Raw genomic sequence first — 26,264 nt, 5'->3', positions numbered from 1 at the left:
GTGTAGTACCACAGAGTTGATACGTTGCTCTGGGGTTGCTGTTTCCCATGTGTAGTACTTTACATTTGTCAATGTTAAACTTCATTTGCCACCTCTCAGCCCATCTGCTCAACCTTTCCAGATCCTGTTGCAGCAGCATAGTGTCAGTAGTGTCCTTGACAACCCTGCCAACCTTTGTATCATCTGCAAACTTGGACATTAAGCTTGATATACCATCATCAATATCATTTATAAATACAGAAAACAACAATGGACCCAACACTGAGCCCTGAGGGACTCCACTAATAACATCAGTGGTACTGTGGTAAATTTCTCCACAGTACCTTTACTAAAGGTACTGTGGAGAAATTTAATATAGTTTTCATACAGTAAAAAATCACTAAGTTTTGTTTTTGCTACTATTATAATTATAACAGAGAGAAAAACTTAGTGGCTCAATGTCACTCACTAGGCCTTCTCTTACACAGTGCTGAGTGGGAAGCCAAGTGAGTGACCTTGGGCTGCATACTATATTTCTTCCTAAACTTAGTTATTCACCTGATGAGCTGTGCAACTAGATATAATGGCAGTAAAAAAAATCTTGGTTATGTGAAATTAAAGCAACTGTTTGTGAGTGTCAGTAAGTCACCATTTATGGAAGAGATCAGCTATAGATTTAATGAAGCATATATTTTTTCAGCTGTACCTATACAGGACAGACATTTTAATCTCACTTTATCCTATCTTTTCTAAAATAATGTCAAGCTGGTCACTAGTTCACACAAGAAGTGTATGACCAGCTGCAAAACTGCAATTTTTGGTAGAACAAGAAGCAAGTGGTGCTTGTGCTTCTGAAGGTTGAGGAAGTTATGCTGTACTAGAGTTGCGCCAGCTTCACTTATGTATGGGATCACACAGATGTAACTAGTTTTATCACAGTCACACATAGCAACCACTTTGTCAAAGTAGTACCTTGGATACCAATTGCAATTATTTGGTGTTCCCAAATGTGATCATTGATAAGAGCGATAGATTGCTTTCTTAACATTTCTGGATTGTAAAATGTGCTGGATTTTATAGAGTACTGTATTATCTTCTCTCCAAAATATAATTTAAACAAATGCTTATAAGGTATTACCATACCAGGAAATGACTGATATAACCAAAAAATATTTGTAATGTAATGCTTAACTTACCAAGAGGGGTATCAACAATAACGGCATTATAGAGTTCTGCTGGAACTGATGCTATATGGATAGCCTCCATTTGATCGAAACTTCCAAGTGGATGACACTTGGGTATTAATTCAGAAATAGGCCTCTGATGAAGGGTGCCAGTGATAAGGAGAATGATGTTATCGATCATGTAGCTATACCTAAATAAAATACAGAAAATACAATAATTACATAAACAAAAGTTCTATGTTTATGCCAAAGTTCTATAATTTAATACTCTTTATATGTAACGATACTTAGTTGTACAAAGCAAGGAAGTGTTATATGTAAAATAGCGTTAAAAAATGCCTCAACGAGTGATGATACACAGGAGCAACAGTGTGAATGATATATTAGAGTTCTAAACTGATACATCAATTTGGTGTTGCAAATCTCGCTTTTCTCTGCTAACTTAAATACAGTAAACCCCCACTATTCGCGGGGGCTACGTTCCTGAAAAATGCCGCGAATACTGAGTTATGGCTCCCATAGTAATAAAGGGGTTCCGTTCCAAAGTATGAAATATATAAGAAAAACTAGTCTAAAATTTTGTCTATGTATGTATTATATGTACTTCATAATATGACTATGTACAAAGACAGTACATAGTGAAATGCAAGCATATGGCATCGGAATGAAAATAAGAAACAATTTAATATTAAATGTAATATTTATTAGAAATTTCAAACAAATCTTTCAAACTAGCGCCTTTGCTAGCTAAAAAAACTTATCCTGCCAGTGCTATCACCAGTTTCGCTAAAGTGTTGATAAAGGAGTTTTGCCTTTTCACGAATGATGAGTGAACTTAACAGAATTTTATTTTGAGTTCGGTCTTCTACCTACAGATTTAAAGCCTTTTCCATTTTTTCTAATTTAATATTATGAATTACAGAGCAAATTTTTGAAGCAGTTAGCGCGTTTTCACGGACACTACGGCAGATTTTTTCTTCCGATTTCTTGATTGATTGTACCGTTGACTCACTGATTTTATAATGTTTTGCCACTGAGGAGACACTTTCACCATTAGAAATTTTATCTATTAACTCAATTTTATTCGCTAATGTCATCACCTTCTTTGATCTTTTCACACTTCCCTTGTTATTCGTAGCAATATTTTTTGTACGGGTTAGGAAGAACTTGTCCACAATAAAGTCACTTTCTTCCATTAACACACTCGAAAAAGTCTGTTTTACACTGCAAAACGGTAGATTTATCACTTTTGTAAGCATATAAATTTATAAATTGATAAATTTATATGCTAAATAAATTGATAAATTTATATGCTAAATAAATTGATAAATTTATATGCTAAATAAATTGATAAATTTATAAGCATATAAATTAAAAGCAAACCGAAACCTTCCATGACAAGCGCATAACACATACTGAACAAGGATTAGCGAGAAACATCCACACTCGCGATTTTGTCACCTCTCTCCCCCACCCACTGAGTGCTGTTTTGACCAGGAAAGATAATTTTAGCCACGCCCATGTTTTTTTATGGTGGAAAATGTTCACAGCACTTTAAAATTCACATTTTTTTAGGTTTCATTTTATATTAACTCAGTGACCGCGAATACAGATACCGCGAATAGCGGGGTTTACTGTATTATCTTTTTCTCCCCCCACTCTCTCAATCCTCTATATTATAATGCAAAACATGGATCCTTCATGATTGTTGTTGTTGTTATTTGGTTTTTAGGAGCATTAGCAACTAAGGCCATATTGCTCCGGGGATGTGCGGTGGTCATTCCCTGACCTTTCCGCATCCTCCGTATTTGGTGGTGACGGGCTCGAACCCCGGTCTAATCAAGAAGCGTGTGCTACACACTGGTGCTCCTTCCCACCTGGCTACGGAGGCGCCACGATCCGTCATGAAATTAGATCATTATTATTAACAAACAACAAATTAATATTACATTGGTTAGCACAGATTTTGATGTTTCAAAATTTCGTGCTGCCTGGCGTACTTTTTTTGCTAATTCTAACTATCCAAACTGTTCCAACATGTACAGATTTTTTTAAAAACAGTAAAAATTGTTTTCTTAGATATGCATTCCATATATATATGATACATATCATCATCATCATCATCCATTTTCAATCGACTGCAGGATGAAGGCCTCTCCAGCAACTTTCCAGTTCCTTCTGTTTTGTGCAATGGCAATCCATTTACTACCCACGACCTCGTGAATTTCATCTGTCCATCTCAGTCGTTGTCTTCCAGGTTTTCTTCTAACTCCTCTTGAGTACCATTCTGTTATTTTCTTAATCCATCTATCATCATGTCTTCAAGCTATGTGTCCTACCCAAGATCATTTTAGTTCTTTAGTTTTGATAAGAATGTCCTTTACTTGAGTTTGCTGCCTAATCCATGTGTTTCTCTTCTTATCTAACAGTCTGATTCCTAATATAATTCATTCCATTCTTTGCCGTGCAATTCTCAACTTCTCTTCCATTCTTTTGGTGAGTACCCAAGTTTCACTTCCATAAGTCATGGTGGAGAGTATACATTGATTCATTATTTTATCAGACAAATTGGGATATTGCTCCTGAATGCTGAATGCTATCCATCCAAAATTTATTCTTCTCGATTTCCAGCCATTTATCATTATTACAGCTAATGACTTGTCCCAGATAAGTATATGAATCCATCTTTTCAATTACTGCTGCTTCAATCATTATATCCCTTTCTGTGGCTAACTTGTTCATCATTACTTTTGTTTTAGCCATATTCATCTTTAGTCCAAAATCCTTACTAACTCTGCATAACTGATTAAGATTTTCCTCTAATTCTTTGGGATCATGACTTATGATGACAATGTTATCTGCAAATGGCTTAGGTACTCTCCATTCACATTGACTCCTTTCTGCGACAAGTCTAATATTCTAAGAGTGACCTCAAGGGCAGCAGCAGCAGTAAGCAACTTCGGAGATATTGTGTCTTCTTGTCGAACTCCTTTCTCAATTTTAAATTTGCTACTGTCTTTGTCTAGTCTAATAAAGGAGGTAGTGTTCTCATATAATTTCTTCAAAATCATAATATATGTGGTATCTATCTATACCTTGTCTTTCCATTGCTTGAAACATTGCCTTATGCTGTATGGAGTCATGCCTTTTCATAATCCACAAATGCCAGGCATAAGTGTTTTATATTCATTTGATTTCTCCATTATTTGTAATATTACGTGAGGGTGATCCATAGTTGAGAATCCTGTCCTAAAGCCAGCTTACTCTTTCGGTAGCTTCTCATCAAGTATTCTTTCTAATCTGTTAGTAATGACCTTTGTGAACAACTTGTAGACGTGGGATAACAAGCTAATTGGTCTATAATTTCCAATTTCTGATTTATCTCCTTTCTTATGCAGCAAAGCTATGATTGCATTATTCCACTCCTTGGGCATGATGCCCAAGCCTTTTATAACACATTTTGTGAAGAACCTTGCCAATTTCTGTGTCATGTCTCTTCCTCCCAATTTTAACAACTGTACAGTAATTTCATCTTCCCCCGGAGGTTTCTGATTCTTCATTTTCTTCAAAGCATGTTCCCTCATCAGGAAGGATATCGGGTATGTCGTATGTGTAACTAATTTGTGATCCATCTTCCCCACTGCTGGTATCATTCCCTTGCTCCTTGTATAATTCTCTATAGTAGCCTTCTGCTATTTATAAGTACACCATCGCTATTCTTCAGTTTCAGTATCATTTGTCTTTCTGTATTACTGCTTATGGCTGCTGATTTAAGTCCTTTGTTTCCCCTTAATGCTTGTGTTAAATCTTATGTCCTCTCTGAGTCTCTTTCTAATGGCTTTGCATAACTCAGTACGCTCAATTTTATCCTTGTCAGTATTTATCTTGCTCTTCATTTGTCGTCTTCAGTTCATTATGCCAAGTGTTTCTTCACTAATTTTTTCTTCTTTCGATTTCTTTTTACCAATAGGTTTCTTGGGCTTTATCACTTTCAGAAAGTTGTAGTATTCCTCGTTGATATAATAATAATAATTTTCTGTTTATACTCCGGGACGACCAAACGGTCAGAGGAGTTCACAAGATAGACAGATTACAAGAAACAGCACCGTATTCAGTAGTCACGGGCTTGAACCCTGGTCACTCAAGACACGTGTACTTATGTACCCGCACGCCTGACCACTAGGCTACGGCGGCCTTATATGTTGGTCCTGAACAGTCTGCAGAAGATCAAACTTGTTCTTAAGTTCCAGGACATACTGCTTTTTCTCCTCTTCTGTTATCTCAAAGTATTATTTACTTGAGTCAGTTTTTTCCTTTCTTTTCTTACATCTATATCAAGTGTGCATCTTACCATTCTGTGATCACTTCCAACATTTACCTTGTTCAGGATGGTAACATCATTCATGATATATCTTTTGTTAGTACGGATGAAGTCAATTTCATTAATTCTTAATCTTTTTGAACTCTTCCATGTCCAATTTCTGTTCACTGAAAAGAAAAAAGTGTTCATTACTGACATTCCTCGAGATTCTGCAAATTCCACAAGTCTTTCACCTCTTTCATTTATTTCACCAATTCCAAAATTTCCTATAGTTCCCCTTTCTATGCTGTTTTGTCTCTTTCCAACCTTAGCATTGAAGTCCCTCATAATGATAGTGTAGTGGGTTTTCTGCTCATCTAGAAAACTCTCAATTTCAGTGTACATTTCTTCAACCTCTACAGCATCATGGCTAGATGTTGGTGCATAAATCATTATAACCTTTAGCTTGTACCTCTTAGAAATCCTGAGTACTAGATTTGACACCCTGGTGATGTACTTTTGAATTTCAAAATGTTGTTTTTTTTATATCTTTATGGACCAGAAAGCTAACTCCACCTTCGCTCCTTTCACTGTTTCCATTGGTGTATACCAGATTTCCACTTGATAAATTTGTGATTCATTTCTCTTTTTGTTTCAGCCAAGCCAATGATATTCTAATTCACATTTTCTAATTCCTTTTCCAGCTCTAATATCCTATCTTCACCGATGAGCAGTCTTATGTTGTAACAGGCCAAGTCTAGTTTCTATGCATGGCAGCCTGGTCGCACCCATGATACATATGATACTTTCTTTGTGAATGACAGCTAAAGATGAGACCAGACATGTTGAAACCTGTAAGTCAGGTAGCTATATATACCTGTGAAGTATTTCTTTCACATTCAGTTTTCTGGTGTAGTCATGATAACTAGTATCTGCTTCTATCATGATTTTCATATTGTTTCTTTGACCACGGCAACTCGTGGTAGTTGTGTGGACAATCCAAATATTTTGTTACACAAGTAATTATGTTGTGACAAAACAAAGGCAGGATAGGATATAACATTTATGAAAAATCTATATGCTGCATATTTTGGAATTAAATCAAGGGCAAGTTGGGCTTCCTCATAAAGTGTGTCATAAAGCTGTGACTGTGGAAATGTGGTAAAAAGAAAGCTGCGATATTTTTCATTTCCACTGTATGGAGGCAACCTTGGGATCATATTAATGGCTGCTAGTTTTTTTTCAAAAATACAGCAGGTTATAACATGAAGAACAAGCAGAGCATCATTTACCTAACAACATTACTTCAGCTGTTAGGCCAGTACCCTATGGTCCCGAACTACCAGTGCCACTTCCACCAGCTGTGTGCAAACGTATGCCATCAGACCCCAATCTGAAATTTGTATTCTAGAGGATTATATAAACTACTGTGATTAATAAATTCAGAACTCTGGACCACAATTGTATTCATTAAGTGAAACTCAACAATCTCATGAGTCCACCCAAAGGGTAGATATAAACCTCTCATTGAGATTTGCAAACTTAGATCTCTCTCTCTCTCTCTCATGGTCCCATGAGATCATCAAAACAGAAATCCAAGCATCTGATGGCCACAGGAACAGTCTTCTCATGGTACAGATATTGTGAAAAAGAAGTGGCTCTCAATTTTTCCAAAGAAGGCCCAACAATATATTGCAATAACATTTCTGCAGTTATGAACTTTTTTTTTTGGAATTTTCTACAAGCCAACAGAGTAGAGGGTATTTACTGATTCATTGAAGCAAAGCCTCAAAGGAGTTCTCCACAATGGAAACAAGTATACATCCATTCCTGTAGCCCAATCAGCACACTTAAAAGAAAATTATGAAAATTTTAACTTCTTTAGGAAACAATTCCATACAAGGACCACTAGTGTGTGGAGATTTTAAAGTTCTTATTCTGCTGATAGAATCCTTCTTCTTACTCAAACTACACACACACTTAGGGACATAAATACACACACTTAGGGACATAAATTCAAATTGATGAATGATGGTTACAGAATTGATGTGAAGAAATTGCCTTTAGTCAGTAAGTAATTGATTGTTGGAACAAGCTTGTATAGGGTGTTGCTGATCTGTCCAGAGTAAAAAAAAAACTGGTAAACTGCAGCCCTTATCAAACCACTGCAGGATGGAAGCCTCCTTAACAATTCATGCTGAGGGAAATGGACCATAATCTGTCACGCTGGTCCAGTGCGGGTTGGCAGATCAACCGTATTTAGCAGTCAGAGGCTTGAACCCCAGTCTACTCAAAGAGCGTGTGCTACCGCACTCCTGCTCCTGACCACTCAGCTACGGAGGTCTGTCCAGAGTATTCAATCACAAAGTTGTAAGTGGACTTTTCTTTTGTCTTATAACTCGCCAGAACACTAACCATGGAGTGGAATTGGTGATCTTAAATTTTGGTGTCCTTGAACTTTCTTTGCCAGAACTGGTTCATGAAGTGATCTTTAGTTACAGCTTTATCCAAGTAAAAAACAACTATATTTAAGAGTTAGTCTGGAGGGTTTAATCTACCTCTATACCAAGTTTGGTGACTTTAGGACAACTAGTGATCTTAGTGATGTCCTCTTTCATTGGTGCCTTTAACATGACGAGGCTGTCTCTAATCTTTCTTACAGAGATTACTTTTACATCCTCTAAGACTGGCTACACAGACTTGATATGCTCCTTTTTAATCTGTTTGCTAGGCCTGTATCTATCTGCTGCAGGTTTTACAATAACAGTTTTAAGTCTTTCCATATGCTCCTGAGCCACTACTCAACCAGAATCTGCATATGACTTGGGCTTAGTCTGGACAATTTCGCCATATTTTAGGGCAAAAGCCTAAAGTTGCATAGTGAGTCAAAATGCTTACAAGTTAGTACAAATGCATCAGATTTGCTCGCAGCTAACTACTAAACAGTTATAAGATTGGCATCCTTATGTATATCTCATATTGTGAATACTTTCACAAAGAGTTGACATGATATTGCACTACCTTGAATAAGTAACTCTTCACCATAGGAGAAGACTGTTACTTATTCTCAGCAGATGCCACCACCCAGACAGCACTGTTTCGGAGCTGATTGGCTTCTCTTCAGTGGGTGGGCAGGCACCCTGGTGTTGCAATGATAGCAAGGCAGTTGCAAAGCATAACTCCACAATATGAGAGATGCCTGATGGCATGTAGTAATTTGAATTACATTGCATTTTAAGGCAAAATGCCTCAACTTGCGTAGTGAGTTAACATGCTTACGAGTTAGTGCAAATGCATCAGATCTGCTCGTAGCGAACTACTAAATAGTTATTTAGTAGTTTGCTACGAGCGAGTTGCCATGATTTTGCACTACCTCGAATAAGTAACTCTGTTCACCATAGGAGAAGACTACTGTTACTTATTCTCAGCGAATGTCACCACCCAGATGGCACAGTTTCGGAGCTGATTAGCCTCCTCTTCGGTGAGTGGGCAGGCACTCTTGTGTTGCAATGATGGCAAGGCAGTTGCGAAGTATAACTTTACAACTGCAAAGTTATACTTCAAACATGAGAAATCTGAGAGTCTTACATTCCACTTATTATTCTCAATTTCAGTCTGAAGCACAACAGTCTCTAAATCACCCCACAGCATATGTATGTCCAAAATAATCTTTCTGAACAAGTAAAAATCACTGTCTATAAGAATGCCATGAAGTTTTAGCCTGCCTATTTTCAGCTTGGCCAAGCCATTGGAACTCTGAACAGAGTCCAGAGATCATCTTTCTTGCACCTCAGCACCAGCTTCAACAGGAGTGGCCTGGAGCTTGCTCAAAACCTCACATCCTAGGCTCGCTCAATGCTCTTCTGACATAGAGTAGAACTTCCCAGATTGTTTTGGACTCTTTGAAATACATTTCACGGATTTCTTCTTCCTGAGAAGTCCGGGGAGGTTCTCACCTCACCCCAGTTGCATGTTAAATTAAAACTAAATACAACTAATATGTTAAATAAAATATTAGTACAAATGTCTATCAGTTAACTTGAATTCTAAGCACAATATGTACAGGACCAAAACCAAAAGAACACACAGAATTTTGACAATAAGACTAAAATAAGCTCTCTCTGCCAGTGGGGAAGACCCCCAGCTACTCAGCCCAGACTATCAGATATAAAAGAAATGAAAAAAGTACCAACAGAGATGGAATGTTAATATGATGGCCAACTACTGCTAGATGCTAAAAGGAGGAAAAGCCACCAAAACTGGCTGCCCGAGAAAGAAAGAAAGAAAAAAAAAAGTACCCTAGTATATAATTTGTCCTCCTATCTATTCTTGACAGGAGGACATAGCCCTTGATGTTTCTGTTTTATTATTATTAAATAGGTTATATAAAAATAATCTATTTATAAAATCTAAAAATACAAAATAAACCTCCACCAGTATTTTTGTGTTTTTTTTTATTTGTAAAAAATTTGATGACAGTAACTTTCAAAATTTCCATTAAAAATGTAGTTCAGATTACTTACAGGTAAAAAATGGCATTTAAGAAAGGCTAACTAACGTTAGTGAACTTTTCTTAAAACGCAGACTTATCAACTGTGAATAGTAGCATGCAAAACAATAACTAATACAACTTGTACAAAGGATGATATAAACAAAATTAATATCATTGATAAATTATAAGCAATACACAACTACTGGGTTAAATAAACAGAGGATTACCAGGACAACAAAGTACAGGTTGATTTATTCAAAACCCAATAATTATTAGTGTTTACATTATCACTCACTGGTGCCTTGACAAGGCACCAGTGAGTGATAATGTAAACACTTGAGAGTAAACTGTAAACTTTGTGGGCTCATTGTTTCTATTGATATTTCCTACTGTAACATAAGGTCATAATTTAAGCGAGTAATTGGTTATCCACGTTAAGATGACTACATAGGAGCATCTTTTTAAAGGACATTAGATTTTGACTGACTGCTTGTAAGAACATGTAAACATATGACACATTCTGCTAGGAGCTGCTTGAATGCAGAGCACAAGTGTATTTCTAAAAGCTGTAAAAATTGTTCTCACATTCACTGTTAAAAAGCAATCTACATGCTGGAATTAAAATAGCAGATATCACAGAAACCAAATGGATAAGTAGTAGCAGCAGCAGTAGTAATTTATAATTATTGTTTGGTGCAGTTCATTACTAACTAACAGTTACGAATGTTTTGTAAAAGATAATCTGTCAGGATAATTTGAAGATGTTCATATATGGATGATATTCCCACCCATTTCAGCCAAGAGCTACATCAAGACACTGAAACATGTAGAGGCCACCCCCACCTATCCATCCATTCAGATGGATAGGTTTGAGCGGGCCCTCTGCTGCTTGGCTGGAATGGTCACCTGACATGAACCCCTCACATCCCAGAATACTTCTGGTGGGGTCATTTAAAGAGGCTGCAGTGATGAACAGAATGTAGTTATGATGATGATGATATAGCCATACTATTCATTATCTAATGATGTTAACATGTCTAAATTCCTGCATCATTGAGAGATTTAAGCATGTTAAGCACTAATTCAACAAGAAAAGGACATTACTTTGAACAATTATAAAATTGATGTGTGAACCTTAAAAGTTATGTTTGTATGCCTTTTTTAATGTAATAAATCCAAAAATGTTTTTCTTATTTTGGACCCTAGAATATGACAGATTTTTGCACAATTTTGAAACACTACATATGTGAACAGTTAAAAACTGTTCACATGTGTACAGAAAGGATAGACAGGACAGGAAGGAAGGAAGGAGGGGTTATGTGTTAGTTAAGAAACACACAAAATCTAAGGAAGTGCATCCAATTGATGTTGGTCGACAATGCAATGTTGAGTCTGTTTGGTGTGACATAAGCAGTGAGAAAGGAAAAATGAGAGTAGGTATGTGTTATAGGCCTAATGAATCTGATGAGTATAATGAGCAATTGTGCAGAGAAATAGAGTGGGCCAGTAAATCAGAATGTCTTCTAATGGGGATTTTAACTTTCCAGATATTGACTGGAACTTGTGGGTTGATAAATTGCACACTAGCAAGACTGTTTTGTATTTATTGGATGACTGTTTTCTACAGCAGCATGTTCGAGAGGCAACCAGAGGGATTAATACTCTTGATCTGATAATCGGCAGTGATTATTCATGCATTAAGAATTTGCATATAAAGGAACCACTACATGATAGTGATCACAATGTACTGATACGGTAATTACTTAAAGATGTAACTACTATCAAGGCTAAAGGGAAGGGCTTTTGCTTTCGTAAAGGTGACTCCAGGGGTCTCAGACAGTTTTTAAATTCTGTACAGATGGATCAACTGATGTGTTACCAAAGTTTAATTCTAAATGGGAAGCCTTCAAGTACTTAATCTTGAAGGCTACTAGGCTTTTCATTCCAGCTAAGAAATGCTGTTCAAGGTTCAGGCTTAAATGGATGTTAGATGAATTAATGAGGCTCATGGCAAAGAAGAAAAATGTATGGGATGCATATAAATTATCAGGTAACACAGAAGATTATGGCAGACATAAGCTTGTCTGTAATCAAGTCACAAAGGAGATAAGGCACGCGAAGGCAGATTACGAGAAATCTTTGGCAAAGGATGCAAAGAAAAACAGCAAAGAGTTCTTTATTTATGTAAACTCTAGAAGGAAAGGGATGAATCGGATTGGACCACTTAACATAGATGGGTTGACTATTGATGATCGTGCTCAGGTAGCTGATAAACTGAATGAGTATTTTGCATCTACATTCACACATGAGGAGTTATTCAATGAGGGGAATGCCAGAAGTTTATCAAGCTCTAACAGGGAGCTAAGTGATTTTGTAATAACTGAGAGCAAAGTGGAGGAGAAATTGTTGAAGTTAAGGAAAAATTGTTGAAGATAAGGAAGGCACCTGGGGTGGATGGAATCTATCCAGTTATATTAAAGGAGGCAGCAAAGGAAGTAAGCAAACCCTTAGCAATAATTATGAGAGCTTCCTTGGAATCAGGGAATTTGCACACCTCCAATCCCCATGGATTGGAGGTGTGCAAATGTATCACCAATTCACAAAGGGGGGTTCATCAAAAGGTGACACAAGTAACTATAGACCTGTTAGTTTAACTTGTGTTCCGGGGAAAATAATGGAGTCACTGGTTAAAGAAACATTGCAGGATCATCTAGAACAAGACCGCAGTAACAGTTAAGACATAGCATGGGTTTGTTAAAGGGAGGTCTTGTGTGACCAATTTGATTGGATACTATGATGTGGTCATAAAGGAACTGAATGTCAAAAATAAGTACGATATCATATACTTGGATTTCAGGAAAGCTTTTGATACTGTTGCACATGGAAGACTGCTTTACAAAGTTGAAAGGTATGGCATTAAGGGTAAGTTGCTACAATGGATAAAGGGATGGTTGAGTGGGAGACAACAGAGAGTGGTAATCGATGGACACTGCTCTTTGTGGACAAATGTTATTAGTGTAGTTCCCTAGGTTCGGTGCTGGGCCCATTGTTGTTTTGCGTATTCATCAATGATATTGTTAATGATAGTAAAGACAGCATGCTACTCCAACTGGATCTAGATAATTTGGGCAAATGGGCTGAGAAGTGGCAACTGAAATTTAACATTGACAAATGCAAATTACTGCATATGGGTAGCAATAACCGAAGAGAAACGTACCAAATGTGTGGTACTACACTCATGGAAATGGAAAGTGAAAAAGATCTGGGGGGTAATTGTGCAGTGAAATATGAAGTTTGCTGAGCAGTGCAGATGGGCTGGCAGGGCAGGTCATGGAGTCTTTTCAATAATATATAGGAATTTTGCTAGAAGGGACAGGGAGGTGATTATCCCGTTGTATAAGGCAATGGTCAGGCCACACCTAGCATACTGAGTACAGGTCTGGAGGCCTCATTTTAGGAAGAATGTAGAGTTGCTAGAACGAGTACAAAGAAGGGTAACAAGATTGGCGAGGGGAACAAAGGGGTGCTCATACCAAGAAAGGCTTAAGTTCTTCAAATTTCAATGCTTAGAGAGTAGGCAACTGTGAGGTGATATGATTGAGGTGTATAAGGCCTTGAATGGGTTGAGCAAGCTGAATGCTGATGGGATTCTTCCTCTTGCTCAGATTAAGAACCTGAGGGGGCATAAATTCAAATTGAGGAAAGACAGTTGTAGAATGGATGTGAGGAAGTTTGCCTTTAGCCAGCAGGTGGTTGATTGGTGGAAGACTTCCATCTTTTCTTGTAGCAGCTGATAGCCTAAATAAATTTAAGGCTGAGCTGGACAGGCATTTGGAATGAATGGAGGGGTGAAATGAGAGATTTTTTTTTGGCCGATGCTGCATAAGCTTGCTTTCTTGTATCGTATGCCTCTACTAATGCTAATGGTAAAACCAAACCAATGGTAAAATTTAGGGGTAAATTCAGGGATATTTAATTGGATAGAATGGAGTTATAATATGGCTTCCCACTGTTACAAAACTTTTGTTTCAGGTCAATGGAGAACTAAATTTAGGGCATATGCTATGGTTGGCTGACAAGATGGGTCAGGTGATCTGAAGGAGTAAACATAGTTGGATGAGCTCTCACATGTTGGCTGCAATTCTTTGCAACCTATAGATGAGCCCCCTCCATGTCAGCCTAGTCAGAACAATACATCACCATCTACCCCTTGTTTAGAGGTAGGTTCAATTCCTCTTGATGGTGGAGGAATTTCTCTTCATTTGAGACTATCGTCCGTGATATAGTCAGCAGACTTCAGGTAGAGGGTGTAGAGTTCCCCCCATGAGCTATTCTGGGTGTTTCTCAACTGAAAAATATGCAAATCAGCCAAAGGAAATTGCTTCCAGAGACATGATATATTTATGGTTGAGTGCATGCTTGAGGCCATTAATACTAAATTAGTGTAACCTGTACAGACCCAATGAAAGTGTGTGAGATGGTGGAACCACAGTCATGATAATTTAACACAGTCACAGGAAAGAAGTCAAACTGTCTTCCGATCACAGTGCATGATATGTGAAATGCTGGGTTGTTCCAAGTTGAAGTGGTGACCTTCATTGATACTTTTAAAAACCATTCAGACCATCAGTTTTGGGCTAGATTGCTAAAGGAAGCATTTGCTGCATTGATAATCAACACAGTACACTGAGTCCCAAACAGACACCATCAGAAAAACCCACAAAAGTTAATATTCAATTCTTTAACCTTTCAAGGAAATGTTGATAGCCAATCTTATCTCCCATCATGACCTTTTCTATAGTAGTGAGCTCCGATACCTTATAGGGATGACTGTGTGAAATATCTGAGGAAGGGGAGGTATGAGTAAAAGATATTTATTATAGTTTATGTATGCATGCATGCTCTTCCTTCAAATAAAGGTTGACCCGACTGGATACACACCGTGTTTGAAGGAAACATATCACTATTGCCATTAGCATTACCATTAGTAGAGGCACATGATGCAAGGAAGCAAGATTATACAGCATCAGCAAAAAAAAAAAACCCATCCCATTTCACTGATCCATTCATTCCAAATGATTGTATAGTTCTGCCTTGAATTTATTTAGGCTATCAACTTCCGCAACAACAGATGGAAGTTTGTACCAGCAAACTTAAGCATTTCTTCATAAGAGCACCCCTTTGTTCTCTTCACCAGTCTTGTTGCCCTTCTCTGTACTCATTCTAGCAACTCTACATCCTTCCAAAAATGAGGCTTCCAGACCTGTATGCAATACTCAAGGTGTGGTCTAACCACTGCCTTATACAAGGGGGGTAATCACCTCCTTACACTTGCTCGCAAAATTCCTGTATATCATTGACAAGATCTCATGACCTACTCTGGCAGCCTGACAGCACAATTATCCCAAGGTCTCTCTTTCATTCTTCACTACCCTGAGGGTAACACCACATAGTTGGTACATTTCTCTGGGGTTATTGCTACCCATATGCAGTACTTTGCATTTGTCAATGTTAAACTTTAGTTGCCCCTTCTCAGCCTATCTACCCAACTTTTCCAGATCCTGTTGCAGCAGCATACAGCCATTACTGTAATTAATAACCCTGTCAACCTTCGTATCATCTGAAAACTTTGACATTAAGATTGATATACCTTCATCAATATCACTGATAAATATACAAAACAACAATGGACCAAACACTGAACCCTGAGGGACACCACTAATAACAGTCCACGTAGAGCAGTACCCATTGACCACCACTCTGTCTTTTCCCACTCACACCCTTGAAAAACCCTTGCTGTATCTGAATTATTGCTGCAGTCTTGTCTGAGTGATCTTGCAATGCTTCTTTAACCAGTGACACCATTATTTTCCCTGGAACAGAAGTCAAACTAAAAGGACTGTAATTACTTGCGTCACCCATTGATCTCCCCCCTTTGTGAATTGGAGATACAATTGCACATTTTCAGTCTGTGGGGGACTTCTCCCGAGTTCAAGGATGCTCTCATAATTATGGCTAAGGGTTTGCTTACTTCCTTTGCTGCCTCCTTTAATATAACTGGATAGATCCCCTCCACCACAGGTGCCTTTCTTATGTTTAACTTCAACAGATTTTCCTCCACTTTGCTCTCAGTTATTAAAAAATCATTTAACTCCCTGTTAGAGTTTGATAAACATCTGGCCCTCTCCTCCTTAAATAACTCATGACTGAATGTAGATGCAATATACTCATTTAGTTCAGCAGCTATCTGAGAATGATTATCTACATTCAAACCATTGATATCAAATGGACTAGTCTGATTCATCCCCTTCCTCTTAGAGTTTATATAAGTAAAGAAGTCTTCGCTATTTTTCTTTGCATCCTTTGTCAAAGTTTTTGCATAATCTGCCTTCGCTTGCCTAACCTCCTTTGTGACTTGATTACAGTTTAGCTCGTATCTACCATTAGACTTCTGTGTCGCCTGACAATTTATGTGCATCCCATGCATTTTTCTTCTCTGACCAGTCTCATTAGTTCATCTGACATCCATTTGGGCCTGAACCTAGAGCAGTATTTCTTAGTTGGAACAAAAAGCCTAGTAGATTCCAAGATTACTTTCTTGAATGCTTCCCATTTAGAATTTGCTGTTGGTAACATGATCAGTTGGTTCCACTGTATAGAACCTAAAAAATCTCTCAGAGTATTGTAGTCGCCTTTACGAATGCAAAAACCCTTCCCTTTACCACCGACTGTAGTTACATCTTTAAGTAAATCCCACATCAGTACACTGCGATCACTGACACCTAGTGGTTTCTTTATCTGTAAATTCTTAATGCATGAATAATCACTAGTGATAATCAGATCAAGAGTATTACTCCCTCTTTTTGCCTCTCTAACATTCTGCTGTAGAAAACAATCATCCAATAAATCCACAAAAGCCTTGCTAGGGTGAGAGTGACCAACCACAAGTTCCAGTCTATATCTGGGAAGTTAAAATCACCCATTACAAGACACTCTGATTTACTGGCCCACTCTATTTCTCTGTATAATTGTTCATTGTACTCATCAGAGTTATTAGGCCTATAACAAACTCCTACCCTCATTTTTGCTTTCCCAGTGCCTATGTTACATCAAACTGACTCAACATTGCACCAAACATATCCCCTCCTATCCTTTCCGTACACATTGTATTCCCCAAATTTCAATTCTGCATCCCTTATATCTGAGTGGCACCAAGTCTCTGATATCTCAACAATATCTGCCTTGGATGTCTTACCCAGCACTTCAAATTCATCAAATTTGTTTACTATACCCCTAGCATTGGTGTAGATGCAAGTATACATGCACCTGTTCTTACTCTTAGTTACTCTAACACAGCCCATGTATTTACTTGTTTCATAACCCCCAGCAGTTCCTGAAATCCCCAGCAACTGTCTTTCTGGGCTGTTGCTCATTCCAATAGAAGTAGTATAAGAATTATTTCCACCTCTGCCTGTGGCTACTGTTAATCTATTAGTCCTCGAATCCCTCAAAGTTAGCAGTTTTACGACCCACCTAACATTGCCTCAATAGCATTAGCAAATATTCTTGCACCATTTTTATTTAAATGTATCCCATCCCTGTAGAAGTAATCTCTCCTGTTAACAAGCACAAACCATGCTGAGAAAAATTCTATCCCATGAGCCATACACAATCTCTCCAGGGCTGAATTGGTTGAAAAGGCTCTCATCATATACTTCCTCCTATCGTGTATGGGCAGGATTGCAGACACTTTCAAATTTAACCCTAACTTGCGGCTTTTTTTTCAGCAACTAGAAACATATACTTGAAACATTGCAGAAAACATAATATGATATAATGTTAAAATTATCCTGATATGTTATTAATCCTGTAGTTGTTTTACCTTACACTTACCTTAAGCTTACCTTACACTTGATTTGATGTGTTTGTACAAAATAAGTCAATATAAATATGGATGCCACTATCCTATGCTTCATGAAGAGATACTTTCTTACACTTCATGAAATTTTCATATTTTATTTTTGATCTATTTCAATTGAACATTTTTTATGGCAATAAGTTTTGATACTCTATAACAACCCATCTCAAATTCTGCTATTTATTGTTCCATTTTTAGTTAGAACAAATCACAAAAACACAGAACATAGACATTCATTCTTTCAGCACATTAAATTAAATATTTAAAATTCCCTTAAGAAGGAATGCAAAATGAAAACTAACGTGATATAGTCCAAGAACGTAGAGAGTGGCTCTACAGCGTGGTTTCTCACATGAAGAAATTCAACCACCAATTTTTCTCGAAGCTTATCTTCAATTACTGATACTGTTAAAGGGCTTGCTTCATTTGCCAGAAAACTGCCATAATCAGTACTCTGAAGATGAACTTTCAAATCTGAAAAAGTTTTCAATTTCAAAATATAAGTAACATATATTATTTAAATATAAATGTTTTTAGAATAAATGATTCACAGATTTGTTTAGCAGGATGAAACTTAACTGTACCACATGGAGCTCAGTGTGGTACATCAAGATCTATGATCAAGTAATAGTTTCTACTAAATCCGAAACTCAGGCTTGAAGAGAAATTAATATAGAAATGGAAAATATAATTAATTCTGTTTAGTTATTGGGACTGTTTGGATCTTATTGTATCAATTTGTCCTTTCATAAACTAAATAAATATTTCACATGGTTAAGTAGCTTTCTCTAGTATGTCAGCATCAAAAAATAAAAATAAATTTCTGTTTATTCTCATGATTGCCAGAAGAGTTTAGATATTCATTGTGGCTGTATATACGTATGAGATTGGGGGCAACCAGGATTTACTGGTGCTACAGTACACAATAGATTATGCAATTTTTGTGGCAGCAAACAGGCTCAAACTCAACCTCCTTACCAGTGGCTGCACTCTAACCACTGGACTACAAACCAGCCCAATTGAAAACGTTTGCAAAGCACTTCCTCCCATCTCTCTTTCAACTTTTATTGCCAGAAATTATGACCAGGTTTCAGCATGACAGGAATCTTATTTATAGGCTCATATTTACTAACTTTTAGCATTAATTTAGCATGGCTAAGCAGGGGCACTGGGTGAGCTCCTTGTGACATTGATTCTGTAAGGATACATATTTATTTATTAACCTACAATAAATTTATCTTCTAAATAAAAAATTACTTTAATTTTTTTTATTACAAGATACATAAAAATTTCTTTACGTAATTAGCAAAAACAGTTGGCGTTTCCAGGTGTGGATCATTAAGGGAAAAAGGGTGGGGGAGATGTATTGATTTCAGTACCTTATGTGGCACTCCTAGGTGGCATGTGCATTTACGACATATGTGGTATGCTCTGCAGGAAAAGTTTGGCCATCTCTGATCTAGTTTAATGTTTTTCCCTATGATTTTATAGTTGTGCCCTCTGGTTCTTGTCTCACTCACCAGTGGGAATATTCCTCTCCCTCATTCATTTTTACCAATTTATCACATAGAGCCTCATGTTTACAGATTATGTTCAGAGATCTCCCCTATGGGGAGGGGATATTTCTGTCTTAATATCTATAAGTACTCTTTAGCAGCTTTATACCTCTGAAGCAACTTGTTTCTCAGTATAAGTATGTAGCTAAGAGCAAATTTAAGTTTGTTCTTAGCTAGATATCGGAATGAGTTTGGGAAACTCATGCACATTAATATTTTATTGCTATCATATTCCTGAAATGTCTGCTCAATTTACTCGCATTACATATACAGGGTGTCTCAAAAATATTGGTACAAATGTTTAGGGGAGGTAGGTAACATCTAAAGGAATGTGAATTGCATAGGAACCCATAACCGGAAACGTCAGGGGAAAGTAATAGCAGAGGCACAAGAAGCAGAAATGACACAAGACAGTAATTAGTGGCAAACATTTATTTGACATAATATTAACAATGGAGTACTAGATGGATGCATTTCATGATGTTACAACAGATGCTCAAAGGTTCCACCATGAGACGCGATGCATGCATGACACCGATGCAGCATGGATTGGCGGACATGGTCAAACACACCTGGAGTTTCTTTGACAGTAGCAGCAGCAGTGCAGACGAGTCTTACCACGAGATCCATTTCCGTCTCCACAGGCGATTCATACACAATAGATTTGAGGGCTCCCCACAGAAAGAAATCAAGGCTCGATAAATCAGGTGAGCGTGGGGGCCAGGCAATGGGTCCACCACGGCCAATCCATCGACGCCCAAAACGCGTGTTCAAATGGTCACGAACACACTTTCCATAATGGATAGGCGCCCCGTCATGTTGAAATCAAATGTTGCATCTCACATTTGCTGGAATATCGTCAAGTAACCCTGGTAGAACTTGTTCAAGAAAGATCCAATATTTAGTGGAGTTCATGCGGGATGGTAACAGATATGGGTCGACTAAGCAGTCACCGACCATACCTGCCCACACATTAATTGAAAAGCGATGTTGTGCCGCATGGGGGCGCACACCGTGTGGGTTGTCGTGAGCCCACACACGGGCATTGTGCCGATTGAATAAGCCTTCCAGAGTGAAATAAGCCTCATCCATGACCAAAACATAAGCTGGAAAATTCAAGTCTTGAACACTTTCTTGGAGAAACCACTGCGCAAAAGCCACACGTGCAGGATGATCTTGGGGGAGCAGTAACTAAACCCTTTGGAAATGAAAGAGGTGTAAGGAATAGTCGTGCCAGACATGCTGTAAACTGCAACAAGACACTCCTACGGCAGAGGCAACGGCACGTGTGCTGGTAGTAGGATTATTCCGGACAGCATTCAACACACTTTCTTCCATGGTGGGAGTTCGCGTCGAACGTGGTCTGCCCGCACTACTCCTGTTACCTCTAAATGACCCATAATCGCACAAATTGTGATGCAAACTCGCAAACAAATGGTGGTCCAGTACATGTCTGTCTGGGAAGCGTTCTCCATAAATTTGTTGAGCGGCTCGTCCATTGCCCTCTGCAAATCCATACACTAGGTGCAAGTCTGCCAGCTCACAGTTCGTATATCGATGCATGCTCTTTGTGCGGCAATTACTGCTTGAATGAGTAAACCAGAAATTTTCCCTCTCACAAACTGATGAACAGTGCTGTCTACCGACTTACGGTGACGTTTCTGGTTATGGGTTCCTATGTGATTCACATTCCTTTAGACGTTATCTACCTTCCCTAAAAGTTTGTACCAATATTTTTGAGACACCCTGTATATAGGGCTCACAATACCGGTCAAAATCTTAATACAAGTATTTTGATATTTTTAATTTATGAAACTGGGATACCGGTATTCCAAAAAAAAAAAAAAAAACATTTTTTTTGGAAAGTAAGGAAAAAAGTAAGGAAAAAACAAGTCATTACTTGAATTCACCTTTTAAATCAAACTTTATTATAAGAATAAATATTCTAGAAAAATTATTAAACATACAGTTTAATACGTCTAAAATACAGTCTAAAAACAAAAAAATAAGCATCCATGCTACCCGTCCGAATAAAGTGAGCCCTTAAGAAACTCAATAGTGTTATTGTTTAAACTGGATCTAATTTTGCTACATATTTAATTAGCGACAGAAAAACGTCCTTTTGGATTCTTTACTGGTTGGTGTTTTGTACTGAGATAGTAGTAGACACCCTCTTATTCCCTCATCTTCAAAAAATCTTATTTCCTTTTTATTAAAAATAAAAAAATATTTGATGATCCTGCTCAGGTAGCTAACAAACTAAATGAATATTTTGCATCGACATTCACACATGAGGAGTTATTTAGCGAGGGGAAAGCCAGAGGTGTATTCAACTCTAGCAGTAAGCTAGAGAATCTTGTAATAACTGAAAGTAAAGTGGAGGAGAAATTGTTGAAGATAAACACAAGAAAGGCACCCGGGGTGGATGGGATCTATCCAGTTATATTAAAGGAGGCAGCAGAGGAAGTAAGCAAACTCTTAGCCATAATTATGAGAGCTTCCTTGGACTCAGGGGAGGTACCCACAGACTGGAGATGTGCAAATGTGACCCCAATTCACAAAGGAGGATCAAAGGCTGACACAAGCAATTATAGACCTGTGAGTTTAACTTCTGTTCCAGGAAAATTAATGGAGGCACTAGTTAAAGAAGCACTGCAGGATCATTTAGACAAGACTTCAGTTATAGCTCGGACACAGCATGGTTTTGTTAAGGGGAAGTCTTGCTTGACCAATTTGATTGGATACTATGATGCAGTCACAAAGGAACTGGATGCAGGGAATAACTTTGATATTATATACTTGGATCTTAGAAAGGCTTTTGATACTGTTGCACATGGAAGACTGCTGCACAAATTGGAGCAGTGTGACATTGGAGGCAAATTGCTGCTGTGGATAAAGGGGTGGCTGAGGGGGAGAAGACAGAGAGTGGTAATCAATGGACACTGCTCGTCGTGGACTAATGTTATTAGTGGAGTCCTTCAGGGCTCAGTGTTGGGTCCATTATTGTTTTCTGTATTCATAAATGATATTGATGATGGTATATCAAGCTTAATGTCGAAGTTTGCAGACGATACAAAGGTAGGCAGGGTTGTCAAGGACACTACTGACACTATGCTGCTGCAACAGGATCTGGAAAGGTTGAGCAGATGGGCTGAGAGGTGGCAAATGAAGTTTAACATTGACAAATGTAAAGTAGTACACATGGGAAACAGCAACCCCAGAGCAACGCATCAACTCTGTGGTACTACACTGACAGTGGTAGAGAATGAAAGGGACCTGGGCGTGGTTGTGCAGGCAGATATGAAGTTCTCTGAGCAGTGCAGACGGGCTGCAAGAGTAGCTCATGGTGTATTGTCAATGATATATAGGAATTTTTCTAGCAGGGATAAGGAGGTGATTATTCCCTTGTATAAGGCAATGGTCAGGCCACACCTAGAGTACTGTATACACGTCTTCAGGCCTCATTTTAAGAAGGATGTAGAGCTGCTGGAACGAGTACAGAGAAGGGCAACAAGATTAGTGAATGGAACAAAGGGTTGCTCTTATGAAGAAAGGCTTAAGTTTTGCAAATTACAGTGTCTGGAGACTAGGCACCAGCGAGGTGATCTGATAGAGGTGTATAAAGCATTGAATGGTTTGAGCATGCTCAATGCTGATGGGATTCTTCCTCTCGCTCAGAATAATCACCTGAGAGGGCATAAATTCAAATTGAGGAAAGACAGATGTAGGATAGACGTGCAGAAATTTGCCTTTAGCCAGCGAGTGGTTGGTTGGTGGAACAGACTTCCATCCCTTGTCGTGGAAGTTGATAGCCTAAATAAGTTTAAGGCTGAGCTGGACAGGTATTTTGAACGAACAGAGGGGTGAAGTGGAAGTGGTTTTTTTTTTTTTTTTTTTGGCTGATGCTGCATAAGCTTGCTTTCTTGCATCAAATGCCTCTACTAATGCTAATGCTAATATTATAATGCTAATTTCCTTTTTGACTTTTTATGGCACTATATCCATATTAACAAAAGAAAGGATCTGACGGTTAAGCTTGGTGAGGAAACCAAATCTAAGCTGTTGGGAGGGGTTATTTATTTATTTATTAATTTTTATTTCCCTGTACCTTAGTATCACTGTCAGTGGCCGTTGTTATGATTTCTGCCTGAGTGAATTAAAAAATGAGAATTTCCAGGAGCTGAGGGATATCCCCCATACGTATATTTATATATTGTACATATATTATGTGAGCTGTCAGTTTCTCAAGAGCAATGGCACAAATATAAAACAAAAGTCATTTATCATACAATTCTCCTTACAAGACATAACTGGTGTTCATTTACATCTAATCTATTCATTTTTTCTCATTTAATCTGTTAATATATGCTATAATTTCCATAAAATTTCTCTTAATTAATAATCTTAACTCTCTCTTCAGCTTCAAACACTAAACTAATTCAATCTTAATGACATCTTCGTATTTCTCTTAATCACCAATATCAATCTCTTCACAACAGCAATCCATAAGTCGCTAACTTAATACTAATAATTTCATGTAATCTCTCTTAATTTAACAATATCAATTTTCTTTACAACTTCAACCAATAAACCAACTCAATACTAAACATTTCCTTATTTCTCGTGTTTCTTCAACTTCAACCTTACTCTAATACAATCTCCCACTTTAAGTACTATTTCTAAAACAACATAGTTCAGAGGACTTACCTTCCTCCTCTTTCACAGTGGGATTCCTTTATTCAGGTTCCTTCCATGGAGTGTGGTGATGTCTGCATCTCTGCTGTACGAGATGTACAGCAGAGATGCAGAGCCCTTCAGTATTAACAGAGAACTGTTCTTGAGATTTCGAGAACAGTTCTCTGTTACTACTGAAGGAAATTACCACAGCAGTAGTAGAAACCAGGGCACTATCTGACTGGCTTGTTATTCAACTTCTGGATTAACTTCTAGCACAGGAACATGCCTGGCAGAACCCTTCATTGCTGGACACTCCCAGACCCAGAACTACCACTGGAAGTCTGCAACCCCTCCGAACAACAACCACAAACCCCTATTTTGGCACAAGCACCGTATTTCCTTCTCATTTATTGAATTGACTGCAAGTTAGAATCGCCCCCTTGTACTATTTTATATACAAGCTTATGTGCAAACCCCAGAGGGGATTGCACATATTTACGTATCTAATTTAAACCTGACCCAATCACAGTGTTAGTCTTTAAACTCATTCATCTTCCTTTGGTGGGAAAAATAGAATATTTTTCCCACACAACGAAACGCTTTCATCTTTTACCTCAAGACCACCTGTTCACAATACCTTTGAACTGCTCTATACCAACACCCTTTCCCAAAATGCGCTAGGTGTCGCATCCTCAAGTAGTGGTGTAATAGAGGGATTAAAGCATTTTCAAAAGCTTTTAATTTTAACCCTTCTGCACCCACCATACCATTGTTCACCATATTCCTTAATTCCACTACAAAAAAGGGGCTCACATCTTGTGAGTATGGGTTTGGCACACCCAGGGTCCTGAGCTGGACATTATCATTCTTCTCTTTCTTGGTGATTCCTTTCTACTTTCTCTCTCTCAGGGTAATAGGGAATTTTTTTTTTGGTCGGTGCAGCATAAGCCTCAGGCTTCCTTGCACCATATGGCTAATAATGATAATAAAAAAAGGCCTACTGCCACTAATGGAAATATTTCTGTAATGATGTTTTCGTTATTCCTTAAGTGTTTTACTTCCACATACACTATACTTACTAAGAGAAATATATTTGTAACATTTTGTCTTACAGTTTCATGACGTTTTCAGGTTCCTGTTGCTGTTGTTATTTGGTTTTTAGGAGCATTAGCAACTAAGGCCATATTGCTCCGGGATATGCGGTGGTCATTCCCTGACCTTTCCGCATCCTCCGTATTTGGTGGTGACGGGCTTGAACCCCGGTCTAATCAAGAAGCATGTGCTATGCACTACTGCTCCTTCCCACCTGGCTACGGAGGCGCCTGGTTCCTGTTGCATTTTACTGTGTATAACAATCCCTCATTTGCAAATTCACCAGTATTAATGATTTATTGTTGTCGATTTTATAACCCTTATGTGAATAAATCATAAACAATTATTTTTTAAATTAGTATCGAAAAACCGGTATTTTTGTATCAATACTGGGATTTGAATACCGGAAAAAAATGATCGGGATCTTGGTATTGTAAGCCCTATATATATATAAATTTCTGTTCACATCTGTTCTAATTATAATAGATATTCTTATGCTTTTCTAAAATATAGTTAATTGCTATACAATTAACAAATTACTGATAGCTTTCTTGTGTTATGGTCATTCAATACATATATATCAATTTTTTTTTTTTTTAATTTGATTTACTTGAGAAATTTTTTGTGCTCTTAATTAACATTCAATCTTACCTTCAAGAGTTTCACATTGAACAAGATTGTGGTAATCGGTCTGCTTCAAAATACCACATTTAAATCCACGTACTAAGCCTTCTAGATAACCACAATCTATGTTAAATAATGTTTCCAACATTTTTTAAAGTGTTAAAGAGAGAAAAATTAAGAAAATTTTGAAAACACCGACTTCGGTTGACAATCAATCATATGACTACTTCCAACTTTTGTAATCCTCAACAACGCCCTCTATACGAGAAACCATAAAAATTTATTAATTTCATTTTTTCCCATTTCATTTTATGACAGGAGAAATAATAAATTTAATAAATTTTATTAGTATACACTGTAGGCAGTTACATGATATAGTAATAATAAATTAATAAAGTTTTCTTTTTATACTCGAGAAGGTCAGCGGATTTATACTCCACAT

At 37.7% G+C, this 26,264-nt stretch overlaps 1 protein-coding gene across 1 annotated transcript in view; it reads right to left on the bottom strand.

Moving 5' to 3' along the window:
- VhaAC39-1 (V-type proton ATPase subunit VhaAC39-1) overlaps positions 1-26,036 on the bottom strand; it is a 58,640-nt gene extending 32,604 nt beyond the window's left edge. The window contains exons 1-3 of the mRNA XM_090383760.1: positions 25,850-26,036; positions 18,176-18,347; positions 1,176-1,354 (exon numbers count right to left, since the gene is read on the bottom strand). Of these exons, the coding sequence (XP_090239886.1) occupies positions 1,176-1,354; positions 18,176-18,347; positions 25,850-25,970 (472 nt within the window). The 5' untranslated portion in view covers positions 25,971-26,036. The remainder of the gene's footprint in view (positions 1-1,175; positions 1,355-18,175; positions 18,348-25,849) is intronic.
- Positions 26,037-26,264: the final 228 nt, after the last annotated feature.

Source organism: Mastigoproctus giganteus, chromosome 10 (genome assembly GCF_048544385.1).
Source record: "Mastigoproctus giganteus isolate SK-2022 chromosome 10, ASM4854438v1, whole genome shotgun sequence".
In the NCBI taxonomy this organism is placed as follows: Eukaryota; Metazoa; Arthropoda; class Arachnida; order Uropygi; family Thelyphonidae; genus Mastigoproctus; species Mastigoproctus giganteus.
Note: the sequence above shows the minus strand (reverse complement) of the source record. Positions and strands in the feature narration are given on the sequence as shown.